The sequence below is a fragment of the Choristoneura fumiferana genome, chromosome 26, assembly GCF_025370935.1.
Source record: "Choristoneura fumiferana chromosome 26, NRCan_CFum_1, whole genome shotgun sequence".
In the NCBI taxonomy this organism is placed as follows: domain Eukaryota; kingdom Metazoa; phylum Arthropoda; class Insecta; order Lepidoptera; family Tortricidae; genus Choristoneura; species Choristoneura fumiferana.
In genome coordinates, this window is record NC_133497.1 from 8,469,905 (window position 1) to 8,494,295 (window position 24,391).

Consider the following 24,391-nt stretch of genomic DNA (forward strand, 5'->3'; position numbering starts at 1 on the left):
ACTTACACTCCTACCTCCGCCCGTAACCCTCGCATGCACCCGAACTAGGGCTATGCGGTTATTGGGCTTGATGGTATCCCGTATTTCGGTAATTTTTCGGTATTTTCATATTTCCCTTTATTTTTTCTTTCTTTCTTATAAGTCTATGTTTTGTTGAAATATAACCAATATACATGAAAGCAAGATTTAATAAAACTTCCCTTTTTAATGAGCAAGTATCAAAATAAAAAAAGTCAAGTTGTTAATTGTTAACTAAATACTTATATAATATGGAATTGGATTCTCTAATCTTCGGTGAAAATTGTTTTACCGATTATTAGTTCCCAACCAAATTTTCGCATAATTTCTTTCGCTTGTACGAGGCCTCATAAATATCCAGTTCAAGCTTGAAAGGTCTCTACTGATGAAATCTACGCTCCGCCCGGAACCAGCTCAGCTCCAAAACCCGAGAGCTTTCAGCTCAAACTTCAAAACCATTTCGAATGCCTAGGTAGCGACGTGGACGATTACAACGACGGGTTTGTGGAAGCTGTCCATACGATCGGATCTAACTTCTTCAAAACCCGCCGTACTAGAACCAATAAGCTCTCGCGCTCTGCCTTAGGCTCATGCAGGTGAGGCGTGAGATACTGCTACAGTCTTCTGGTGACGCTTAATTGTCGCTATCAGCAGTTCAATAGGCAGATCTCAAAATCTCTGAAGCGCGATGTACGCCGATTTAATACTAATAAATAGCAGAGGCTCTAAGGTGTTTACCAGGGATCTGTCTGTAAGTCAAAGCCGGTTAATGAAGTTGAAGACCGACGACGGCAGAATCATTTCATCCAAACCTGAGCTGTTGGGGGAAAACGAGAGGTTTTATGGATAGCGACACGACAACCCGAACACCCGTCGAAAATCTAGCTAAAGACCCGAGGGCTAGATTAACCCGACACTATCACGAAGACATCCCAGACGTCAGCCTGTACGAGATTAGTATGGCCCTCAAATAGCTTAAGAATGACAAAGCCCCGGGTGACGATGAAATTACAGCCGAACTCTTGAAGGCGGGTGGTAAACCAGTCCTTAAGGACCTTAAGACGCCGTTTAGTTCCGTCCTCCACCAAGGGGGACACCGAAAGCATGGAACAGAAGACAGTGGTGGTGCTCATCTTCAAAAAGGTGAAACACCTTGCTGAAGAATTTAGACCCATCTCACTTCTGAGCCATGTTTACAAGCTGTTTTTCAGGGTCATCACAAATCGTCTCGCAAGCAGGTTTGACGATTTCCAGCCTCCCGAACAAGCCGGCTTCCGAAAACCTATAGTACCGTAGACCACATGTACGTTGCGGCAGGTTATACAGAAGACCGAAGGGTATAACTTCCCCTTTGCCTTGCATTTGTGGACTACGAGAAAGCCTTCGATTCGATCGAGACTTGGGCTGTGATGCAGGCTCTCCAGCGGTGCAGTTGACTACCGGTATATCGAAGTGTTGAAGTGTCTAGTGTCTGTACAAAAACGCCACTATGTCCGTCGATTACATGACCAGAGCACGAAGCCTATTCCTCTGCAGCGGGGAGTCAGACAAGGAGATGTGATCGCTCCGAAACTGTTCACCGTTGCATTGGAGGATGCTTTTAAGGTTCTGGACTGGAAAGGACGAGGCATCAACATTAATGGCGGGTACTTCACTCGCCTTCGATTCGCCGACGATATTGTAGTCATGGCTGAGACCATGGAAGACTTCAGTGCTATGCTCGCCGACCTCAGCAGTTTCCGACCGAGTTGGCCTAAAAATGAACATGGGCAAGACGAAAGTCATGTCTAACTAATGTCCATGTTGTCCCAATTCCCGCAATAGTCGGGGGCTCTGCGCTCAAAGTTGTTGACGACTATGTATACCTGGGACAAACGGTCCAGTTAGGTAGGTCCAACTTCGAGAAAGCTTACACTACAAATAAGCAAAGCAAACTGTGCGCGGTAAATTTGAAATTAAAGTAGTTAAGAGGTAAGTAACTTTCAAAAGCCTTAAGTCTGAAGACAAGTTATTAAAAGTGCTTTCTTGTTTGAAATTAAAGTCGACTATTACTATTTTAAGCACAAGTAAAATACCGAAAAAACCGGTTTTGTAAGATATTAATACCGGTATTAAAAGAGGGGAAAAAATTACCGGTATCCCGGTTTTTCGGTAATACCGAATACCGGATCCCATGCCCTACCGCAACCACAGGATGGCCAGGCCACGCCGTACAAAATACGCGTTCTTGATCTACATAGGCACGACGACGTCTGTACACGCGACAATGTGTGCGTAAGATACACAGGGCTGACTATTGCAAAACCCTATCGATACTAATGCGAAAGAGTTTTTGTATGTTTGTGTTTGTGTGTTTGTCCGTCTTTCACGCCGTAACGGAGCGATGGATCGACGTGATTTTTGGCATAGAGATAGTTTATGGGCCTGAGAGTGACATAAACAAAAAATGCACAGTTCCCGAGGAAGTAACTATAAGTGCTACCAATGACATTAAAAAGTACTTATATGTGTATGGCTTAGATATGTGCAAATAAATGTAATCGATAATCTTTACCTATTTCGAGGGTATTCTGGAAAAACAGAAAATGCAATTTTTTTAAAGTTACATATATAGCATACTCAATGTTTCTGCTTTATTTATCTAGCAAACGTATTAAAAATTAATATTGTGCACTTATCCGGTTCTGACAGAATATCCTCGATTTATTTAAACCTACTTAAAATGTGTCTGTCTGCGTATTTTAACCATTATTATTTTCAATTAAATAGATATAAGTACGTCTACCAAACTTAAAAACGAATTATTCGGTAGGTAGTTATTTCATTTTAGATTAAAGTAAGGAAAGTAATTGAAATTAAGAAAGTAATTTTAATGCAGTTGTAATGTTCTGATTATAAATATATATTGAAAGATTGTAATAAATCCAAACTAATACTGTAATTATAATAAATATTTTTTATGTGGGGTATATAAACTATCTAAGAATATGATTTAATTGTTCAAATTCTACCATTACTACCATAATAAAAAAATATTTTAAAAACATTGCCAAAACGGGGAAAAACCGGTTTTCCGGTTTTGGGCTCTCAAAACCGCAATTCAAAACCGGTTTTGAAAACCTTCCGGTTTTGCACGCCCTAGTCAGGTTGGCCCAACCTAACACTAGATTTTTTTAAACTATGCAGGCTAATTTTATAGCAAAAATACTTCTGTTACCTCTATGGTGGTGTAATTAAAAAAATGTAAAACAATGCAATAAAGGATTTTCATACATTTTTTCTGCTCTAGAGCAGAAAAGCCCCGCTTTGTGCTGGGTACTTAGTGCAGTTATGATGAAATTAAAGCATAGTTGGAAGAAAAAACATTCCTCGCATCGCATCCTCACATCTCTGATGGAAACTCAGCTAAGAGCTACCAAAAGTAACACTAAATTGATTGCACAGTGCAAACATGAGGTGAAAGGTTGATTATATAACCAGTCAAATGTCAGTTTGAACGATCATATGACGTGACGTGATATATTGCTTATTAAATCATCGAGGCGTGTAAACGGGTGAGTTAGTTTTGCTAAATTTTAGTTAGTGATAATTACCAGCTTTTATATAATTTCAGCATTTCACATGTCTGTATGTCTGAATTTGACCCGCGGTGGGTAGGTATACAAGGTGTTAAAATTATTACCTACCTCGGACACCCCTACTGTCTTTTTTAGGGTTCCGTAGCCAAAATGGCAAAAACAGAACCCTTAGTTTTGCCATGTCTGTCTGTCCGTCTGTCCGTCCGCTGCTTTGCTCCGAGGCTATCAATGCTAGAACGCTGTAATTTTGCACGAATAAGAGTATATGTAGCACCTACGCAGACAAAATGCCAGGATTTTTCTTTGGATTTTTTTATGGTACCTCCCATAGATTATTAACGGCTTAGAAGCGTGTTCAGATATTTTTGATACAATTTTTGCTCACAAGTTAATGAACTCGACTGTACCGACTTGGAAATACCGACCCGATTTTTTGTGTACACGCCTATAGAAACTCATGTAAGTTTGACACGAGTATGTATGGGCGTGTACACGAATAATCGGGTCGGTATTTCCATGTAGGTACATACTATCCGGGCGGATATAGTGTCACCCCATATTAGCTAAATAACAAATTGACAAAATACCAAAATGTCACGACATTAAGTGACATATGTCAGATTTGCCGCATTCAACGTAGTATAACCTTATCTCAATGAGGTACGATATAAAGGTACGCTACATATAGTTAGTCGTGACTTGGATAAATAGAAGGGCAGGTTAAACTGTGAGACCTAAGGCTTGTAGAGAAGTTTAAGGGCAAAGGAGACGAGTTGTCAACATTTAGAGAACGGAGGGGATATTTTGCAGTAGGTATTATAGGAGGATTATCCGGGTGGGCCCCTAAAGAGGAGCAAATAGTTAAACATACATAGTACTTCATAGTTTTGCAGGTGGTAGGACCTTGTGCAAGGTCCGCCCGGATTGCTACCACCATCTTGCTCGCTAATCCTGCCGTGAAGCAGCAGTGCTCGCACTGTTGTGTTTCGGCGTGGAGAGTAAGACAGCCGGTGAAATTACTGGAACTTGAGGTATCCCATCTTAGGCCTCTAGGTTGGCAATCATCTGCAATACCCCTGGTGTTGCAGATGTTTATGGGCGGTGGTGATCTCTTACCATCAGGAGACCCACTTGCTCGTTTGCCATCCAGTCAAATAAAAAATAAAATAAATAAAAATACTTGTCAAACTGAACGATATTAGTTCAGCGCGGAGTCTTCGTTTTTCGTACAAATTAATATAATTATTTAGTATTATCAATGTACGCCATCCTAAAACCCTTTTTTGACGTCGCCTGTCACAAATTTTATGTTTGTGTTGTCTTTTTTAGGTTCTCATCCGATTACCGCACACTGAATCTATCGAACAACGGCTAAACTGATAGTGTCTTTTCCAACCTCGACATTGGCGGAATCATCGATAGTATTCGATGGAGCTATACTTTCAAGAATTGAATTGAATTGACGTCGCCTGTCACGCTACAAATTTCAAAAATGTCGCTTTATATTGCTTCTTCGACTAAACTTTTCAGTGTAATAGAAATAAAAACCGGCCAAGAGCGTGTCGGACACGCCCAAAATAGGGTTCCGTAGCCATTACGAAAAAATTAAGTAATATTTTTCTAAGGATTTCGTATTTTATACGGAATCTTCCAAGTTTAGGTATATTTTATACCTTAGGCTGCTATTTACTCATAAACTACTAATAAATCTCAAGCAAACTTAGCCGTTATAGTTTTCCTTGAAGGTTTGATATACTTACTACCATCCTGAATTTTTTCAAATTTTTCCACCCACCGGTTTAGATTTTAGAGGGGGGGGGGACACGCTCGATTTTAATGAAAATTTGCACTTTAAAGTTGAATATTTCGCAAACAAATCACTGAATCGAAAAATCAGGCAAACCCCTAATGGTTTTAAAAGACCTATCCAACGATACATCACACTATAGGGTTGGATGAGAAAAAAAAATGACCCCCACTTTACGTCTATGGGAGGTACCCTAAAATTTTTTTATAAATTTTTATTGTACCATTTTGTCGTCATATTTTACATATATATACTTTGCAAAATTACAGCTTTCTAGCATTGATAGTTCCTGAGCAAAGCCGCGGACGGACAGACAGACAGACATGGCAAAACTATAAGGGTTCCGTTTTTGCCATTTTGGCTCCGGAACCCTAAAAACTTTTGTTAAAATGCCCACCTGTATATAAAAAAGGTAATCCTACAAGGGTCCCGTTTTTTCCTTTTGAGGTAAGGAACTCTAAAAAAACCTAATTGACTGGACCATGAAGCGGTACAAATCTATAATAAATAATTTAACATAGTTTTTTTTCTTTAAATGTCAAGTACCTTTAAAAATAAATACGCTTTGTGGACTAATTGATCGGCAAACATATATTTACCGTCAAGTAGTTTGCGTTATTTACATAAAACAATATTGTTATTTGCACTGACGAATCTTGAATACCAAATTGTACAGTCGAGAGCAAAAATATGGAATTTTATTCCGACGTAATAGGTAAGGCCGTGGTAACATATTTTTGAGTGGTTCAAATAGATATCTTATCTTATCGTTAGGGGTCCTTTTTTTTATTCGACTGGATATCAAACGAGCAAGTGGGTCTCCTGATGGTAAGAGATCACCACCGCCCATAAACATCTGCAACACCAGGGGTTGCAAGCACTGCTGCTTAAGGCAGGATTAGCGAGCAAGATGGTGGTAGCAATCCGGGCGGACCTTGCACAAGGTCCTACCACCTGCAAACACACCTTGCGGATACACTTCGACCCGTAGGGATCTTTTGTGTAATTACCCCTCCTTCGCACATACTCTATTATCACCTCGTCCATAAATTGGATGATTTGACGTAGCGGTAGTGCCTTATTAAAGTCTCCTGGTGCGGGGTATCCGTCGCCAAAGAGTCTCATTCTTAATCTGGCGAGGGCGTCACATTCACATTCACACATAATGTGTTCCATTGTTTCTGTTTCGTCTTCCTCGCCACATATTCTACAAACTTCATTGTCCGTAGTCCCATCTTTACTAATATGATACTGAGTAGTAATAGATAGGTACTTACATATTTAATTTTGCACTTGAATGTACTTACTAGTTTTAAACCGCGGCGTTGCCAGCTTTAGAATAGGTACACCATCACTCCATGAGAAACATTTCGTCAAGTCAATATCGCCACTTTATCGCCTCTCCGTGCCCTTAGTGTAAGTTTTCGGTTACAAAATACGTCTCGATCGCGTTCGCGTTAAAATCTCAATTTGTATGAAAACACGAACAGCGCCTCTAGCGGAACGTTTGCGATGTTCGTGTTTCCATACAAATTGAGATTTTACGCGAACGCGATCGAGACGTATTTTGTAACCGAAACCTTACGCTAAGGGCACAGTGCCTCTAGCGGAAAGTTTGCACAACAACTTTTGTGAGTGTAGGTTTGCTACGTAAACTATTTCGCGTACGGTAACGAAAACGGGCGACGACGCCGCACCGTGGACATGTGGCGGCTACGTATCGACGATTTTCGAATAGTAAACGAATGTTTTGTGAAAACGCCACACTAGAGGCACTGTTAATGCGCACGGGTTTTTTTCGGTATACCTTTACTTGCCCGAATTTCATTTGCCCGAATTTCATGTGCTATAATATGCAACCGTCATAATATTGTTTCTTCTAAATTCATTTTCACTACTCATTGTTTACCATATTAATCAAATGACAGAATCTTTGTTTCCCACAATATTAATTTAATTTTTCATAATCATTGCAAGCCATAAGTATCACATGCCATAATTTCATTTGCCATCCATGTAGTTGGTGAGTTATCGACACTATATACTGATAAATCCTACACGTCAAACAAGCCTTTGAATTAGGTAAATTATAATCACAAAGATTAGGATAGGTTAGAATTCCGACATTTGATTTGTGCGAGCGAGCGAAGCGAGCGAGCAAGACTTTTCGGAGCAGAAGCGACTCTGATAGGTTAGGTTCCGAAGGCTAAGGGGGAGCGGAGCGGAGCCTTCGATGTTAGGTTTTTTTTTTATAGCAGCCCGATTAATATAGATAATAGATAGATTAGTAATAGAAAAAACAATTTGAATCAATCATAATCAAAATAAACACTATCTAGTATGGCGTTTCAATATTCTATTAAATAACATTATTGCACTTAATAATATGGAAAACAATACGTATTACATTCATATCATTATGACATCTAATTTTCGGGAAAATAAAGAATATATCAAATTAATTTTCTAGTAAACGAAATATTCGGGCAACTGAAGTTTCGGCATATGAACTTCGGGCATATGAAATTATGGCATATAACTTTCGGGGAAACAATAGATAACCGTTTTTTTTCGTGTTGTCATAGGTTTTAGTAGCTACCTAGTATTTATCCCAACGGCATGTATTATAAGTAGTTTTAGAACCAAAGTTAATAAATGATTTATTTCACAAATACACTACATATATGTTGTTAGTGTCTATCAGACTCTAAAGTTAAGTCTAAACTATAGGCAAAAATCTCTGCATAAACCTATTTTTAGGGCCCCGTAGCCAAAATGGCACTAACGGAACCCTTCTATATTTTCTTAATATCTGTCTGTCTGTCCGTTCGACCGCGGCTTTGCTCAGAGACTATAAGTGCTAGAAAGCTGTAATTTTCGGTGCCTCAACACCAGCAGGAGTGATTGAAGCTCCAATATATAGCCCCACTATTACTTTTGTGATTTTTTGTAGTCGGTATAAGTTTTTGTTATAATTTTTTTGGTGTTGCAGATGTTCATGGGCGGTGGTGATCTCTTACCATCAGGAGACCCACTTGCTCGTTTGCCATCCAGTCGAATAAAAAAAAAAACGTACTTAAGATAAATCGTATCATAGGTAGTCAAAACGCAGTAACTTCCCATCAAAGTTCAAAAGTGCCTTATGTGAGACGGACATTCATATATAAACAGCGGAAGCTTAAGTAGGGTCCCATTTGTCGTTAGATACGTAGATACAGAACCCTAAAAACGTACCTATATATCTAAAAGGCTGTGACCTTCCTCGTTTAGCAAAAATATTAGCCAATGTACCTAAGAGATTTTTATCCGCTAACTTATAACGTCAGTAATTATTATAATTGTACTTATTTTGAAAGTCAACAACATTAATCTCTTTTACGTAATCAGGTAAGACGCCAGAAATATGAGTAGGTAACTTACGTCTTTAGCATTTAGCATGATATCTTTATTTATACGACATTTAAAATAATTGCATTCTGGGGCGGACCTTGTGCAAGGTCCGCCCGGATTGCTACCACCATCTTGCTCGCTAATCCTGCCGTGAAGCAGCAGTGCTTGCACTGTTGTGTTTCGGCGTGGAGAGTAAGACAGCCGGTGAAATTACTGGCACGTGAGGTATCCCATCTTAGGCCTCTAGGTTGGCAACGCGTCTGCAATACCCCTGGTGTTGCAGATGTTTATGGGCGGTGGTGATCTCTTACCATCAGGAGACCCATTTGCTCGTTTGCCATCCAGTCAAATAAAAATAAAAATAAAATCTGTCTGTTATAAAATGTAATAACTGGTTGTAGAGTGGGAAAAATGGTCAAGTGGGATTTTCATGTGGTTGCGAATTGGTTCTTCATTCATTAATTAAGGACTTTCCGCCCGCGTAGAATTCGTTTGTCGCTTCCCGCTAGAACTATGCAATTTCCCTTTTTGTTTTTCACCTTTTTTAATATACCTAATTTAATTTTAATGAGTTAAATTTTAAGTTGTTATTATGTTAGGTTAGTTATTTATGTGTGTTAGTTAGTTGTTTTGCCCTCTGACTCCAACATTGCCTGATTGGATTTAGAGTGGATAACTTAGCACTCGTATAGGTTTCAAACTTTTATCTACACGGGAATTATTATTATGTTTAATGTTTATTTGGGCAAAAAACGGTACAATATAGAAAAAAAAAACTTAAGAAAATAAGACTTAAACGAAACATAGACCAGCAAATATGCCACTATTAAATTATATAGTAGAGTAACACGTACAAAGAATATAAATATTATATATAAATATAATGGGGATGGGGATGGGGATATTATGGGGATAAAAGCTTAAAAACATAATATACGGGTGCTAAGTTATGACTCTAAATCAAATAGGGCAATCTTGGGGCCAGAGGGCAAAGTTGAAGCATTTTACGGTATGTATTTATTTATTTTGATTTTTTATTATTAAGTAATTATTATTTCATCGAGTCACATTAATTAAAAACTTGCAAATTACTTCCCGAATTAATTAATAAAATATAAATATATCAATATCTGCGTCAACAATCTGTGCATATTTATGTAGTTAGTTCTAGTTGGATAGTTGAATTGATTAATTACATTATTATTAATATTCAAATCTGACCTCAAAATAATTGGATGTTCTAGCCTATGTGATTAACTAACTAACACATGATATACCTCATACTTTATTCATAAAATCACTAAAAATCAAGATTTTATTTCGTGTGTACCTATACCTTACTACTTAGTTACAATACTATCTTTTAAAGGGTTGTCATTGCCTGGAAAACCTGAGACAGCAATATACTATTTTTTCTTTTTATTCGCAATCAACCAGTTCAGTCAAAATCAAATTTTTGTTTAAATTTTTATGAACTAAAACTTTGCTCACCCGCGACCTTATGATAGCTACGCCCTACGCTTATGCAAGATATGCGTGTCTGACATCTAGTAGCATGGTGTACGGTTGGGTTGCTCTGAAGATGAGCTCTGGTTGAGTTCGAAACGCGTCAGTGTAGTGTGGTGATGGGTTTGTATAATTAATGTATGTTCTTACAGTGTGGAGGTGGAGGAACTGCTTGAACACGCATATCTTGCATAAACGTAGCTATCTTAAGGTCGCGGGTGAGCAAAGTAATTGTTTTAGTTCATTGATATGGACCTCCGCAAAGTAACAAACGCCTGATTCAATAAATTATTTAAATTTTTATGATGAATTTTTTGCTAATTGTTGATTTGTTTGTCGGATGGATATTCCAACCAACACTCCTACTTGACTTGAAATTATACTCAGCGCCACAATATTTGGCCCACTCTTCATACAAAATTACCAGCGGCGTCTTTAGCCCATGTAGCGCCCGTGTGCAATTATTACTTAAGCGCCATCTAGGAAGCGCGCGGTCAAAATGAAATAGGTACAAAGTGCCGCGGCCGGCGCCCCTAACACCGCTGCGCCCGTGTGCAACGCACACCCTGCACTATAGGTAAAGACGCCTCTGAAAATTACCTATTATTCCATACATTTGAGGGCCACATTATTTGCCTCTCAGTATAGTTAACCTTTCTAGCGTCTCTGATCTAACTGCAACAATACATTTAAACATTGAAGACATTGCAAAACGACTCTTAACATTCGGACCAGCGAAGAGTTCAAATTCCAAGTTCAGCTGCAACTTGCTTTACCTAAACCAAGGTCCCATTAAATAGCGTGGTAATGGTAATATTGTAAGCAAATGTTGTTCTATTTCGCAACATAACCTCGTCTTTTTACATTTTGCTCGCAATTTTAACGATAGTTTTAGACATGTCGGCGGCCAATCCGAAAATCCGCCAGATCACGAAATTCCTAGGCATATCGTGAAGTGACGCCATTTCATGATGCCTAAACGTTGGCCAGGCATATCACGATGTGCCTGAGAAACAATACGGCAGATCGATTAGAGCAATGCATTCGTCGATATTCCTAGCTCTATACCGGGCACATCGTGATATGCCGAAAAAAAGAAAAATCTAGGTACGACGAGCGAAGCGAGGAGTGGTTAGTATGAATTGTGACTACAACGCACGAGCCGAGCGAACGAAGCGAGCGTGCCGCGGCAGCGGCCGGCGAAGTGCCAGAACCGATGTGGCGGTGTTTCATGATATGCCTAGGAATTTCATGATCTGGCGGATTTTACAATCGGCCGCCGACAGACATAAAGACTACGCATCAGCTACACTTTAACTTGGCCTTAAACCAGGAGACTTTATTCTTTGAAATTTTACACAGATTCTTCGGAGAGCCTTAGAAAACAAAACATAGTTACATATACCTAGTACTAGGTGTTAGTTAAATAACTAAACAGCCTTTTCCTATTTTAAGTTAGTTTATTGAATTTGTTTTCGAATACTTTAATTATTCCATAAATTATTCGCAAGTTTTGCTAAGTCAGTTATTCTTCGTAATTTCTAACTCTACATTCGTAATTTGTTCTTGCGAGTGTATCGCCGTTTTTAGAAGAAAACAAAATTGTCAGAAATAGCCAGTATTAAATTTCTAAAGATACCTATTAATGGACATATGCGGCATTCTTAACTTTTAGACTGGGCACCGTGGCAAAAAGGATTTAAAAATAAACGTAACCTGCTTGAAAATATAGTGTAATCGATTCTACTCTCGATTTTGAACAAATTAAGTACATTCTGGTTTTCAGTTTAAGTATTGACACTGTCTGTCTGTCTGTCTGTCTGTCCGTCTGCGGCTTTGCTCAGGGACTATCAATGCTAGAAAGCTGTAGTTTTACAAGAATATATAAACTATGCCGACAAAATGGTACAATAAAAAAATCAAAAACATTTTTTTAGGGTACCTCCCAATTCCCATAGACGTAAGGTGGGGGGTTTTTTTTTCTCATCCAACCCTATAGTGTGGGGTATCGTTGGATAGGTCTTTTAAAGACAATTTTTCGATTTATTGATTTTTTTGCGTAATATTCAACTTTAAAGTGCAAATATTCATTAAAATGGAGCGTCCCCCCCCCCTCTAAAATCTAAACCGGTGGGTGGAAAAATTTGAAAAAAATTCAGGATGGTAGTAAGTATATCAAACTTTCAAGGAAAACTATAACGGCTAAGTTTGCTTGAGAATTATTAGTAGTTTTACTCTTAAATAGCAGCCTAAGGTATAAAATATACCTAAACTTGGAAGATTCCGTATAAAATACGAAATCCTTAGAAAAATATTACTTAATTTTTTCGTAATGGCTACGGAACCCTATTTTAGGCGTGTCCGACACGCTTTGGCCGGTATTGTTATATGTGTAAAGCCATCCATTTCGATAATTAATAAATGTAGTCAAAAAAGTCGATTCACCCGTTTAAATTGGCCTCAGATTGATGCAACACACTAAATCATTCAATTACGACATGCTGACAGTTATTTCCTAAGTTGATCAACCTTATACGGGGTTTTCATCACCTAATATGTGAGAAATATTCAAAATGAGACTTATATTTGTTGAATAGAATTATTAATTTGGTTATTTAAGAGCGTTTATTCCTGCTGAGCTGGCAACGTTGCATTTTTGTTACTTTTTCTCGATCATTCCATAAAAATTGAATGAAAATTAATAATGTTGTCTGAGAGAACACCTTCTTAATGTATAAGTTAATGTGTCTACTCCAATAATTATTCGTTATAGACTTTTATTTTCTTTAAAAACCGGTCATAAATACTAATTCGTTTTTAAAGAATATAAAAGTCTATCACGAATAATTATTGGAGTAGGCACATTAACTTATACATTAAGAAGGTGTTCTATCAGAAAACATTTTGAATTTTCATTCAATGTTTATGGAATAATCGAGAAAAACTAACAAAAATGCAACGTTGCCAGCTCAGCAGGTATAAACGCTCTTAAGGCCGTATGGCTACAGCTACATCCTCATCTCAGCCGAAAACAAATGCCTCTCCTTCCATCCCAGCCTATACACGTCCCACTGCTGGGCACAGGCCTCCTCTCAGAACAAGAGGGCTTGGGCCATAGTTCCCACGCGGGCCCAGTGCGGATTGGGAACTTCACACGCACCATTGAATTGCTTCGCAGGTTTGTGCAGGTTTCCTCACGATGTTTTCCTCTCTCTCTTTGTTGCCTCTCCTTAGAATGCCACAAATGCCACAATGAACGACAGCTCTCCACTGTTGCCCGCAACTCTCACAATTTCGTCAGAGATGAGAATTGGTATTATCGTTCAAATTAATAAAAAAATAAAAGTATCGGTTTCCCACAGCTAAAAGGCTGGGCTACTATGAAACTCGAAACTCGAAGTTCGTATCGTACCGTCCCTCTCGCTCTCGTATTAAATAGTATAAGTGTCAGAGGGACAGTACGACACGAACTTCGAGTTTCGAGTTTCGTAGTAGCCCTGCTGTTGACTTTCCGTTCTGATTTATTTATACAGCGTAATATTTTGTTATGATTATGACCCTGACACTACTAAAAAATAATATTTAGACATTAATCAATAATTAATGAAGTTGTCAATTGACTAATAAAGGTTAAGATAGAAAAAAACCTCCGAAGTGCGAGTTGAACTCGCGTGGAGAGGGTGCCGTACAATGCCAAAGTCAAATGTTTTCCTCTATTTTTTTAAATCCTCACTCATACACAGTAAGATGCGAGTTAAACCACTACTAGCGCTATCTAGTGGTGTTTTAGTGAACTATTTTCCATAAGTGAACTTATTTTAGGTGGGTTCCCTTTATCTTGCATAATATCGATTGTCCGAAATACACTTATCGCATAACAGGTACCTCATATTTTTTTTTAACCGAATGATACTTTTGCATAATCATAATTAACTTTGCATAATTCAGTTCGAATAATAGTCATTTCTCAGAATATTAAATAACAGAACACTCTTATCGCCGAATATACTTCTGGAGAATATTAAATAGCAGAACATTAGTATCGCCGATTTTTATATGGCATAATGGCATAGCAAAATACTAGTTTGGACTATTGTATTTTCACGGAATTTTAAATAGCGCTAACTTTAACATGGCGTAATGACATAGTTAAAGGAACTTACATCGACCATAAGAATGGGTTAAGATTAAAGTAAGACCAACAAAGTAAGCGTGCTGTAACAGCAGCAGGCAAAGCGCCAGCAACAGAACAGCAGTTTTTCAATCTGTGGGTCGCGAGCCTCCGGGTGGTCGCGGATGCCCCTTAAGGGGGTCGCGTATCTTTAAAATACTCTCACCGTTCTTGTGTTTGAGTATTCAATATTTGTATTATCAACGTAAGATAATACTAATTACTATAAGTGGAGGTAAGCAGGGGGTCGCCAAATATTTTTCAAAAGCATCTTTTCTACGAGTAGTTTATAGAATATTGCTTATCCGTAACGGCAGTTGTAATTGGTTGCAGCTCCTGGCCTTGCTGAGCCTGGTGTCCTGTCAGAAGGATGACGAGATCCTCAGGAACGATTTCGAGGGCCCCAACGAGGACGGCTCCTACAAATGGCCTTCCAGACACGTAAGTAACAGTTGCAAAGAAGCAGTGATGGCGTATAGGGGGGCAGAGGGGGCGATCCGCCCGTACCAGCATCAAAGAGGGTGCCAAATTCTGCATGACGTGTTATACGAAGAAGTAAAAACATTACACAGAAAATACAATCATATACGCTAAGAGCTAAATACTACTAAATAATAAATCTACTAACTAACTTAAATAATATTTTTATATTTTAAAAAAGACCGCCTCGAATCGTTCCTGGCGCTTGTATATATATGTATATATTTAATATATAATATGTATATATTTAATAGTATATTTGTAGATTAGTAGATTGTATAGCAATGCCAGCAGGAAGGGAAGGGTTAAGGGAAATAAATGTATTATTTCAGTGTTTTTTTTTCTGTGGCAAAAATAATTCGAAGTCTTCTATTATTTTTGAGAGATGACGACGACGGGGCGGTATTTTTTTTACATATAACTGACCGTGATTGATCCCTATCTCACCATGTTAAGTTCATATAAGGCCAAAGGTGTATCTCACTGGTTCAGTAACAGCATATAGGCTGTTCGTTCACTCTAATCCACCCCGTGTTACGCTGCCACTGCAAACAAGGGCGTTACTATCTACTAAAAACCTAATATCTATAAACATACTTTTATAAAAAATACCTTTTTTTTAATATGACTTTTTTATGGAATAAACTAGCGTTTGTTTACCGGCTGCGGTTTTAAATTCCAGGATTTGGCTTAATGCCCATAGAAATTCCCAAAATTTTGGACTATATCGTGGTCTTCTATATTGACGGTGCACTAAAAACAACTAGATACTTATGCAAAAACCCTAAAACTAGATTATGATAACAATCCAAAAATAATACTTGACCAAAGAACTGCTTGCCTGATAATTTAAATAATAATAATAATATTTATCAATGACCTATCGGAATTAACGGAAAACCATCGTTGGTCTGGTCCGGATAGCCAACTGTAAGCTGAATGGGGGGGGGGGGGGGGGCCGCTTCGCGATTCCGCAAAAACTTGCTTTTTTATATTGTCCATGTGTAGTGTAAATTCCGAGTAAATATTTTCTGTTCTAAAATAGCATTGTTTTAATTCCAGAGGGCGGCATCTACCACGAGCAGCGCGGCTCGCTGCAGGGCTCCAACAGCGGCGCGGAGCCCGCGCTCGTGGTCGAGGGACAATACCAGTACACCGCCCCCGACGGACAGGTGAGACGAACAATGAATACTACTCGTAAACTGTAAAATAAAAGCACTCGCCCAAAACACTTCTGTATTTTTGACTTAATTTGCAAAAAAGCCGTCGGTAATTATTTTATTGAATCGAGCGTTACTTGGCGGAGGTCCATATCAATTTAACAATAAAAATAATTAATTATCAATTTACAATTAGATACAAACTTGAATACACAATATCTTAAACTATATTGAAAAATATTTTTTTTAAACGACCGCTTATTGTCATTAGCTAATTCCCCATTCTTTCCAGGTCATAAACGTTGTCTACAAAGCGGACGAAAACGGCGGTTTCCAGGCGACCGGTGACCACATCCCCACCCCGCCCCCCATCCCTCTGGCGATCCAGCGCGCCCTCGCCTACCTCGCGACTAAACCGCCATCTGAGAACGACTACTAGACTTATATACAAAACCCGACTGTATAATCATAAAACCCGAGTAAATAATCTTAAGTAAAGAAGTTTTCAGGTGACCGGCAACCACATCCCCACTCCGCCTCCCATTCTTCTGGCGGTGCCCTCGCCTACCTCTCGACTCAACCGTCACCTGAAAATGACTACTAGACTTTAATACAAAACCCGACTGTATAATCTTAAAACCCGAGTGAATTATCGTATAATGGCAGTTTCCAAGCAACCGTAGACCACATCCCCACTCCACGTCGCATTCCTCTGGAGATCCAGCGCGCCCTCGTCTACCTACTCGTCTACTTTCAGAATAAGAGGCTTGGGCCGTGTTCACACGCGGATCAGTGCGGATTGGGAACACCATTGAATCTCTTCGTAGGTGTGTGCAAGGTGCAAGATTCCTAACAATGTTTTCCTTCACCATATCATCATGGTAAAACCCGACCGCATGATTTAAAAACCCGAATAAGTAATGACAATCTGGACCAGCGGGGCTACTACGAAATTCGAAAATCTAAGTTCGTGTCGTTCCATGCCTCTGACACTTAAACTATTTAATATCGAGAATGAGAGGGATGGTACGATACGAATTTCGATTTTCGAATTTCTGAGTAGGCCCTCTGTCTCACCCTATATTAAGTTGCTGTTGTTTTACCGCCATCTAGATAACAAGACATAAAACTACAAAAACCCGACTGCATAATTAATTAAACATAATATTTTTTTATTCGAAAATATGCTCATGACAGTACAAACATATTTTTAAAGTTAGATTTATTTTTTTATTGTAAATAGGTATAAATAGTTTTAATAATAAGGTATTTGTTAATAAAATAAATGATTGAATTAATGTTGTTTTATTTGTGATTTGTTTACCTACGTAATTATTTGTAGATAACTATTTCAGTACCAGGGACAATCACGCTAACACAAGGACTATTTATAGGTAGTAAATGGTAGTAATTACATCCATGTTACAGCCGTGGTCACGTTTAGACTTTGGACTTGGAGTCTACTCGTGACCACAGCCACTGCAATGTGGACAAAACGTCAAACTCCTGCTAGCGTAAAATACCTGGCCCTATTCTACGAAGAGCAAAATTCGAACTTCGTATCTTGCCGTCTCGCTGACGGTTATATTATTTAATACGAGTGTGAGAGGGACGGTGCGATATTAACATCGAATTTCGTAGTAGCCCCCTTGGTACTGAAATAGTAATAATGAGTGAAGTTCACGAAAGTTTACATATTACCTAGGTATTATAATATTTGCACGTGTTGTTAGTGGGTTTGTCCACCCATGCGGGAAAACCTCGCAACTCCCTATTTCCCCGAACGGCTATTCGTCAAGAGATGGCGCCACAAATTACCTTTTCCCAGAGATGAGAGTGATGAGACCCTAAAGAGAATTTAACTTGTTACGTGATCTCTAAAGAAAACTTTACTTACCCTAACGTAATGCGGTGTAATACAGTAAAAATTGGTAGGTAAGTTTCATAGATTAAGGAAGATAAAGGTCATAAGGCAAAGCCTGAATCTAGGCACATTTTATTGGTACAAATAGACAACGAGGACCATAGCGACATGACAAGTTTCTAATGCGAGGTAATGAAATTAAAAAGGAAATTAAATTGTAAATACAAACTGAAATATAAGACCATCACTGGGAATCGAACTCAGGTCCTCGGTAATCCGTACCGCGTGCTATACCGCTACACACTGATGGTCAACGGTACCGACACGAATTTCCCTATGCACCTCATATCTCAGCTTGTGTTTCTCAGTTTGTGTTTTGTGCTATATTTCAGTTTGTATTTACAATTTCGTTTTACGGGATGACCGTAAAAGTAAAAATTTGGAATTGAAATAAAAAATACAAAAAATTCCAAAAAACCAATCTTAAGGAAATTAAATATTCTTTGTGAGATTCTTTGGCTATCTGTAAACAATAATTTCAAGCAATGGAACGTTAATAGGGATGTACAAAACCGTCTAAACCGTAACTTTCAAAGAATTACGCTACTTGCAATAACAAAACGCTAAAATTCAAAGCTGCCATATAAAAAACTCACAAGCCCCTAAAACTTAGGGTAAATGTGCTTCGACCATATAAAGAAATTCGTTTTTAACGACACAATATTTTTTTTATAACTTGTGTTAAGTCAAATAATACAATAAATAGCAAATGTAGTCGCATTTTGCATAAATTATTAAGTAGTGAATATTTTTAGTATTTCATTTCGCTTATTCTTTCTGGGAAGTGGTCGTCTTTAAACGGTATCACTGACTGTCAAACTGACGTTACCCTTTGTTTGGTTCGTTGCTTCGTTCGTTCGTTGGTCAGTTATTGTTTGAAAACGTGAATGCAAATTAAGAAATTGTTTAATTAATCTTTTTTTTTACCTTAATATATCAAAATGAGTGTCGAAGAGAATCCCTTGTACTTAGATATATGTCACCAACTAGACGCGTTTTGTAAACGCGTCGAAGGTAAAAACCTTACCTTGCCTTAACTTTTTCCTTGTATTTTAAAGGTTTAAAAATCTACTTACTATATTATTTTTATAGATAAAGTAGACAAGGATCAGCAACAGCTAAAAGCACGTAAGAAAAACACTGAACTTGAAGAGAAATTAGCACAAGAAATTAAGAAAAATGTGAGTTGGGCCAACCGTTGTTTATACTATATATAAGTATATTTCATACTTGTGCTTTTGATCTTGACTAAATTGAGATATACTGGTAAGTTTTTGGTATTTACAGATCTATAATACTTTATTAAGAAATATTAAGAAAATACAAAATATCCATAGGACTACTATTAAATTAAAATAACTAAAACTATAGGCAAACCGCATAACTGAGTCCTCGCCTGCGCGGTACAGGGCGCGGGGGTAGGACGATAAAGGAGACTGAAGGAGGTGCGGGCGGCGCGGGAATGAGCTGTGCTAAGAAGCACCTGCCACCCGCACCTCCTTCAGTCTCCTTTGTCGTCCTACTCCCGCGCCCCTGTACCGCGCAGGCGAGGACTCAGTTACGCGGTTTGCCTATAAAACTTTAACAGATCTATTGAATTGTTTTTCCCATCCTATTTTGTGGGATAAGTTCATATTTGTGTCGCTTTCTTAATTAGCTTCTGTGAGCTAGATGAGAGAGCAAGATAAATACAAAGTTTTCCGACAAAATACGATGGCAAAGACATTGTTTGAAGGCATAATGTTCCTTTTTCAGATACTAAAGTCGTTCTTTCATCCATATTTTTGTTTGACTTTCTTTGGGTAGCAGAGAAGCAAGGCAAAATATTGTTATTCAGTATACATTGTCCATATTACCAGATGGAGTTGACTCAGCAGCTGTCAGAGCTGTCAAGCCGGTGCTCAGAGCTGGACAGACTCTGCGCCATGTTCCCGGCGCAGCTCACTATCTCGGACAATGACCAGGCCCGTCTTGATAAAGCCAAGTTAGTATTAAGAATAAGGCATAATTATGGTTTTAAAGCATTTTGCTGACATTTTTTCGCATTTGTGTCATATATTGCATAATTCCTCAATAGCATATTATATGTGTGACCCCTTCTATATATTATCTGCATATAATGTAAGGCAGGGGTGGCCAACTTGATTAGACTGACGAAACCCTGTGCAATCTACCAATTACATATTTCTTGAAATCTTAAATGAAACAGTATAGTTCATGTTTTATATTTTTTGCCTTGTCAGGACGGACTGGACTGTTTGTGACACAAAAATAAAACAATAGGCTAGTGTCTTAAAAAATTATAATAAGATCAGTCAGATTAACAAAAAATACTAGACACATCTTTATCATTTTTTGTTCAATTGACAAAAAACAAAATAGGCATCCAATATACTCACACACACACATACTGAAATCAATTGTTTTATTGTTTTTTTTACAATTGTTTTATTGTTGAATGAATTTTATTTCTCCAGCTGACATTTTTCTTTTCTTTTAATTATTCTGATGTACTGAAATTTTTAACTTTTGACTTTAATTTAAATCTGAACTTTAAATTGTGAGCTTTAAATGCAATTATCAAATATTTAATAATAATGGACATTCTAATTTTATTTTTTACTTATTTTAGTGTTTTAATTATTCATTCTGAAATTCTAATAGCTATGACGGAATTTTTTAACATTATGTATTAAGTGTTTTTGCCAAATAAATAAATAATTAAAAAATAAATAAAAATAAATAAGAATATTTTCTGATAATCAAACTGAGACTAAATAGACTACTTTTTTTTATCCTTGGTAAATCTACCCAATTCTATAGAGTAGACCAACAGAAATTTCATTTTGTATGGGACCCATATTATATTTGGGTCAGCTAACATGTGTGGTATTTATCGAGTTTTATGATTGCTGCTACTGTTATTATTTACAGGGCGAGGTATGAAATAGCTAAGGAGCTGACGGGCGTCCGGTTTGATTACAGCGCGCCCCCTACCGTCGCCAAAGGCTGTATCCTTTACAATGTGCTTGCCTCTGCATCTCCGCCTCCGCTGCAAGCCCTATACTACAAAGTGCAAAATTCGAAGTTCGCATCTTGCCGTCCTGCTGACGCTTATTTATTTAATACGAGAGTGAGAGGGATGGTACGATACGAACTTCGATTATCGTAGTAGCCCCTCAGGAGTCCCGTCCCATAGGAATTTCAATAAACCCATCCTTATAGTGTAGAACACAAAAGTTTTGTCAATGAACTGAGACAATTACTTTGGCTAAACCGCGACCTTATGATAGCTACGTTTATGCGAGAAATGTGTGTTCATCAAGTTTCTCCACCTTGGTACTGTAAGAACACACACATATCACAAAAATCATCTATCACCACTGACTGAGAACTTGACTATAAAGTTTGAGGTCCCGGGTTCAATCCCCAGCCAAGGCAAATATTTGTATGAATAATATGAATGTTTGTTCTCGGGTCTTGAATGTTTAATATGTATTTAAGCATGTATTTATCTATATAAGTATGTTTATCCGTTGTCTAGTACCCATAGTACAAGTTTTGCTTAGTTTGGGACTAGGTTATATGATATTTATTTTTTTATAATAGAGTGAATATTCCGTCTGATATTTTTGGCCACCTTGGCCGTTCCGACCGAAATATCTCATGGCGATTGTATATGAGCTAGGATGATGATGATGATGATGATGAAATGAATTAAGTATTTGTTGTAAATAATTTAAAGACATATAAAAAGCCTCTTGTGTAATATATTTCCTTAGCACTTCCCAGTCGTCAAGAGCGAATCCCGCAAGCTGCTGCAACCCTTCAGTCTCCCCGGAGACGCCAGCGCCGCCCTGTGGGCGCTCGCGGCGACAGTGGCGGCGCCCGAGTGGCGGCTTGGGGACAAAGAGAACTGCGCGCCCACCAACTGAAGAATTACTGGCAAATTAGGGAAAATCTTAGGCTGCTCGCCCACTGGAGTGGAGCGAGGGGGTAAATGCGAAGCGGATTTGCGGACTGTGTCTGTCCATAGGCGCGATGCTAGATAGCGGAGCGTAGCGAGAAAGGGGTCATTCAAGTATTACATGAGCAGAATTTTAGTCATTTTAACCCCCCCACCCTTTTGTCAGCAAAAGTCACCAAAACTCTCCATGCTCCATCCCCCCCATGCTTACGTAAACATTGGTATATATATTTTTAAATCTATACAGGTCTATTCAGGAAGCCGTGGTGGCCGAGTGGTTTGACCTATGGCCTCTCAAGCAGAGGATCGTGGTTCAAATCCCGGCTCGCACCTCTGAGTTTTTCGGAATTCATGTGCGAAAATACATTTGAAATTTACCATGAGCTTTACGGTGAAGGAAAACATCGTGAGGAAACCTGCACAAACCTGCGTAGCAATTCAATGGTGTGTGTGAAGTTCCCAATGCGCACTGGGCCCGCGTGGGAACTACGGCCCAAGCCCTCTCATTCCGAGAGAAGGCCTGTGCCCAGCAGTGGGACATATATAGGCTGGGATGATGATGATGACAGGTTTCTTTACTGTTATTCATGTGAATTTGTTGCAAGTAGGGCAGTAATATTTGCTTGAATTATTTATTTATTTATTTATTTTCGGAGAACCAACAGCTTTAATTTACAGAGTAAACTTATTTTATAGTATCAATAAAGCCAATACTAATAATAATATATAATACTATATTTTGCAAAAAAAAACAAGAATAAATAAATATTGCTGACGTATGCACCGTCTAGACCCCCCCGGCCCCCATGTCATCAAAAATAAGCAAAGCCAAGACCCGCCCACCCCCCTTCGATGCTTACGTAGTACTTGAATAACCTCAAAGTCAAAGTATTGCGGAATAGAGTTGCGAAGGCACGGAGCTAGATAGCGGTGCGGTGCGAGTAAACGAAGTTGCACTGTTTTCCCATTCGCGGAGCTTCCCCGCTTAATCACTCGTTTCGTTTCTCTGCCCCACTCGTTTGTCCGCTCCTCTTCCCGATTTTGTATGATTTTTTAAGTTAGTTACAACTCTGTCTCTCTCTGTTCATTGAAGGAAGAGCGGAAATTTTATTCAATGAGAGCTACCGTTTTCGCGCTCACCAGTTGGCGCCACTGTTGACAAAGGCGCCTAAAGTATAGTCGTTAGTTTGTTATTACGGGCGTGAAAACAAAATTTACATTTAAATCATACTATACTGGATCCTGTAACACAGGGACTCCTAGCACAGGATCCAAAGCCGTACTCTAGTTTATAAGCTTTTTATGCAATAAATTATTTTCATTTTCACTTAATAACCGTACCATAAAAATATCAAGCATGCCACAGTGTTGCATAGTCCCGTTTTGTTCGGAAAAAAGTTTTCCGAAAGTCAAAAATGTCTCAAAACAAAGACATTCATTGCCCCGTAACGCATATTTGCCATAATTATTTTTAGGTAATGCAAAATATTCACAAAATTATTCTAATTATAAATAAACCCGCGTAGCTCACCCAAAAACAGTGACATTTAGTACCTCTCGCTACACTAGCGCCTCTAGCGGCGAATTCATACGCGATAGCCCTCATTCTATGGGTGGATTTTTATCTCTCTCACCGCTCCGCTACCTCGCTCCGTTCCAGTGGCCAAGCAGCCTTAGCTCTATAGGATGACAACGCATTTGCAATCCTCGTCCGCAAATTTTACCAACGACACCGAGCGCCGCTCCGCGGAGCTCCTATTCCATTTGGTCCTTCAAATTAATTACAAATTAGTTATTAAGTTTAAACTAGATTAAGGCGGCTGGCTGCGGGAATAGAAATGTTATACAAGCTAAAGTGCAAGGTGAGGCTGGATCTGTGATGAAGTCAATCCCACTATATAAAATTATAAATTAGAGATGGATAAATCGGGATCTGAAGAGTAAGATCCTTAAACAGATCTGAATCTATTATCAGCTCCTTTCTCATCTTATCGACTCCGAGGAGTTACTTACTCCGACCAACCTATTGTATCGAGCGACGCGCGTTCGGCGATTCAAAACTCACTTCAGTTACGTTCAATCACATCGGATCGGATCGGATATGAATGAATGTCCCGTCCTCTTTTTTTAGTTGCATGATTACACACACAGCTAAAAAAAGAACCGATTGCACAAAAGGAGAATGAATGAAATGAATGAATGAGTAAATGTTGTACCGTAGCTGTGTTGTGTGTAATCATTCATTCAATTCAACTCTTGTGTCAGTACAGTCAAGGGCAAAGATATCGACACGGCCAAAGTTCAAAAATATGTATACACGGCTTTAATGTTAAGTGCATAAAGTCGTGTACACATATTTTTTGTAACTTTGGCCGTGTCGATATCTTTGC

At 38.5% G+C, this 24,391-nt stretch overlaps 2 protein-coding genes across 2 annotated transcripts in view; both read left to right on the forward strand.

Moving 5' to 3' along the window:
• LOC141442800 (larval cuticle protein LCP-17-like) overlaps positions 1 to 17,404 on the forward strand; it is a 52,171-nt gene extending 34,767 nt beyond the window's left edge. Inside the window, exons 2-4 of the mRNA XM_074107922.1 lie at positions 14,804 to 14,911; positions 16,013 to 16,122; positions 16,403 to 17,404. Coding sequence (XP_073964023.1) covers positions 14,896 to 14,911; positions 16,013 to 16,122; positions 16,403 to 16,549 — 273 coding nt within the window. The 5' untranslated portion in view covers positions 14,804 to 14,895 and the 3' untranslated portion in view covers positions 16,550 to 17,404. The remainder of the gene's footprint in view (positions 1 to 14,803; positions 14,912 to 16,012; positions 16,123 to 16,402) is intronic.
• A 1,466-nt stretch (positions 17,405 to 18,870) lies between these two features.
• Positions 18,871 to 24,147, forward strand: LOC141442796 (uncharacterized). Its single transcript, XM_074107917.1, has 5 exons — positions 18,871 to 19,048; positions 19,127 to 19,215; positions 19,894 to 20,018; positions 20,969 to 21,045; positions 21,827 to 24,147. Exons 1-5 carry the CDS (start codon positions 18,976 to 18,978, stop codon positions 21,967 to 21,969), a joined length of 507 nt encoding a protein of 168 aa, XP_073964018.1. The 5' UTR covers positions 18,871 to 18,975; the 3' UTR covers positions 21,970 to 24,147.
• The last annotated feature ends 244 nt before the right edge of the window (positions 24,148 to 24,391 follow it).

Coding starts and splice junctions, on each gene's coding strand:
- LOC141442796 (XM_074107917.1), top strand. CDS start 18,976: ATGAGTGTCGAAGAGAATCCCTTGTACTTAGATATATGTCACCAACTA. Junction 19,049..19,126: donor GTTTTGTAAACGCGTCGAAG/GTAAAAACCTTA, acceptor TTATTTTTATAG/ATAAAGTAGACAAGGATCAG. Junction 20,019..20,968: donor GCCCGTCTTGATAAAGCCAA/GTTAGTATTAAG, acceptor TATTATTTACAG/GGCGAGGTATGAAATAGCTA.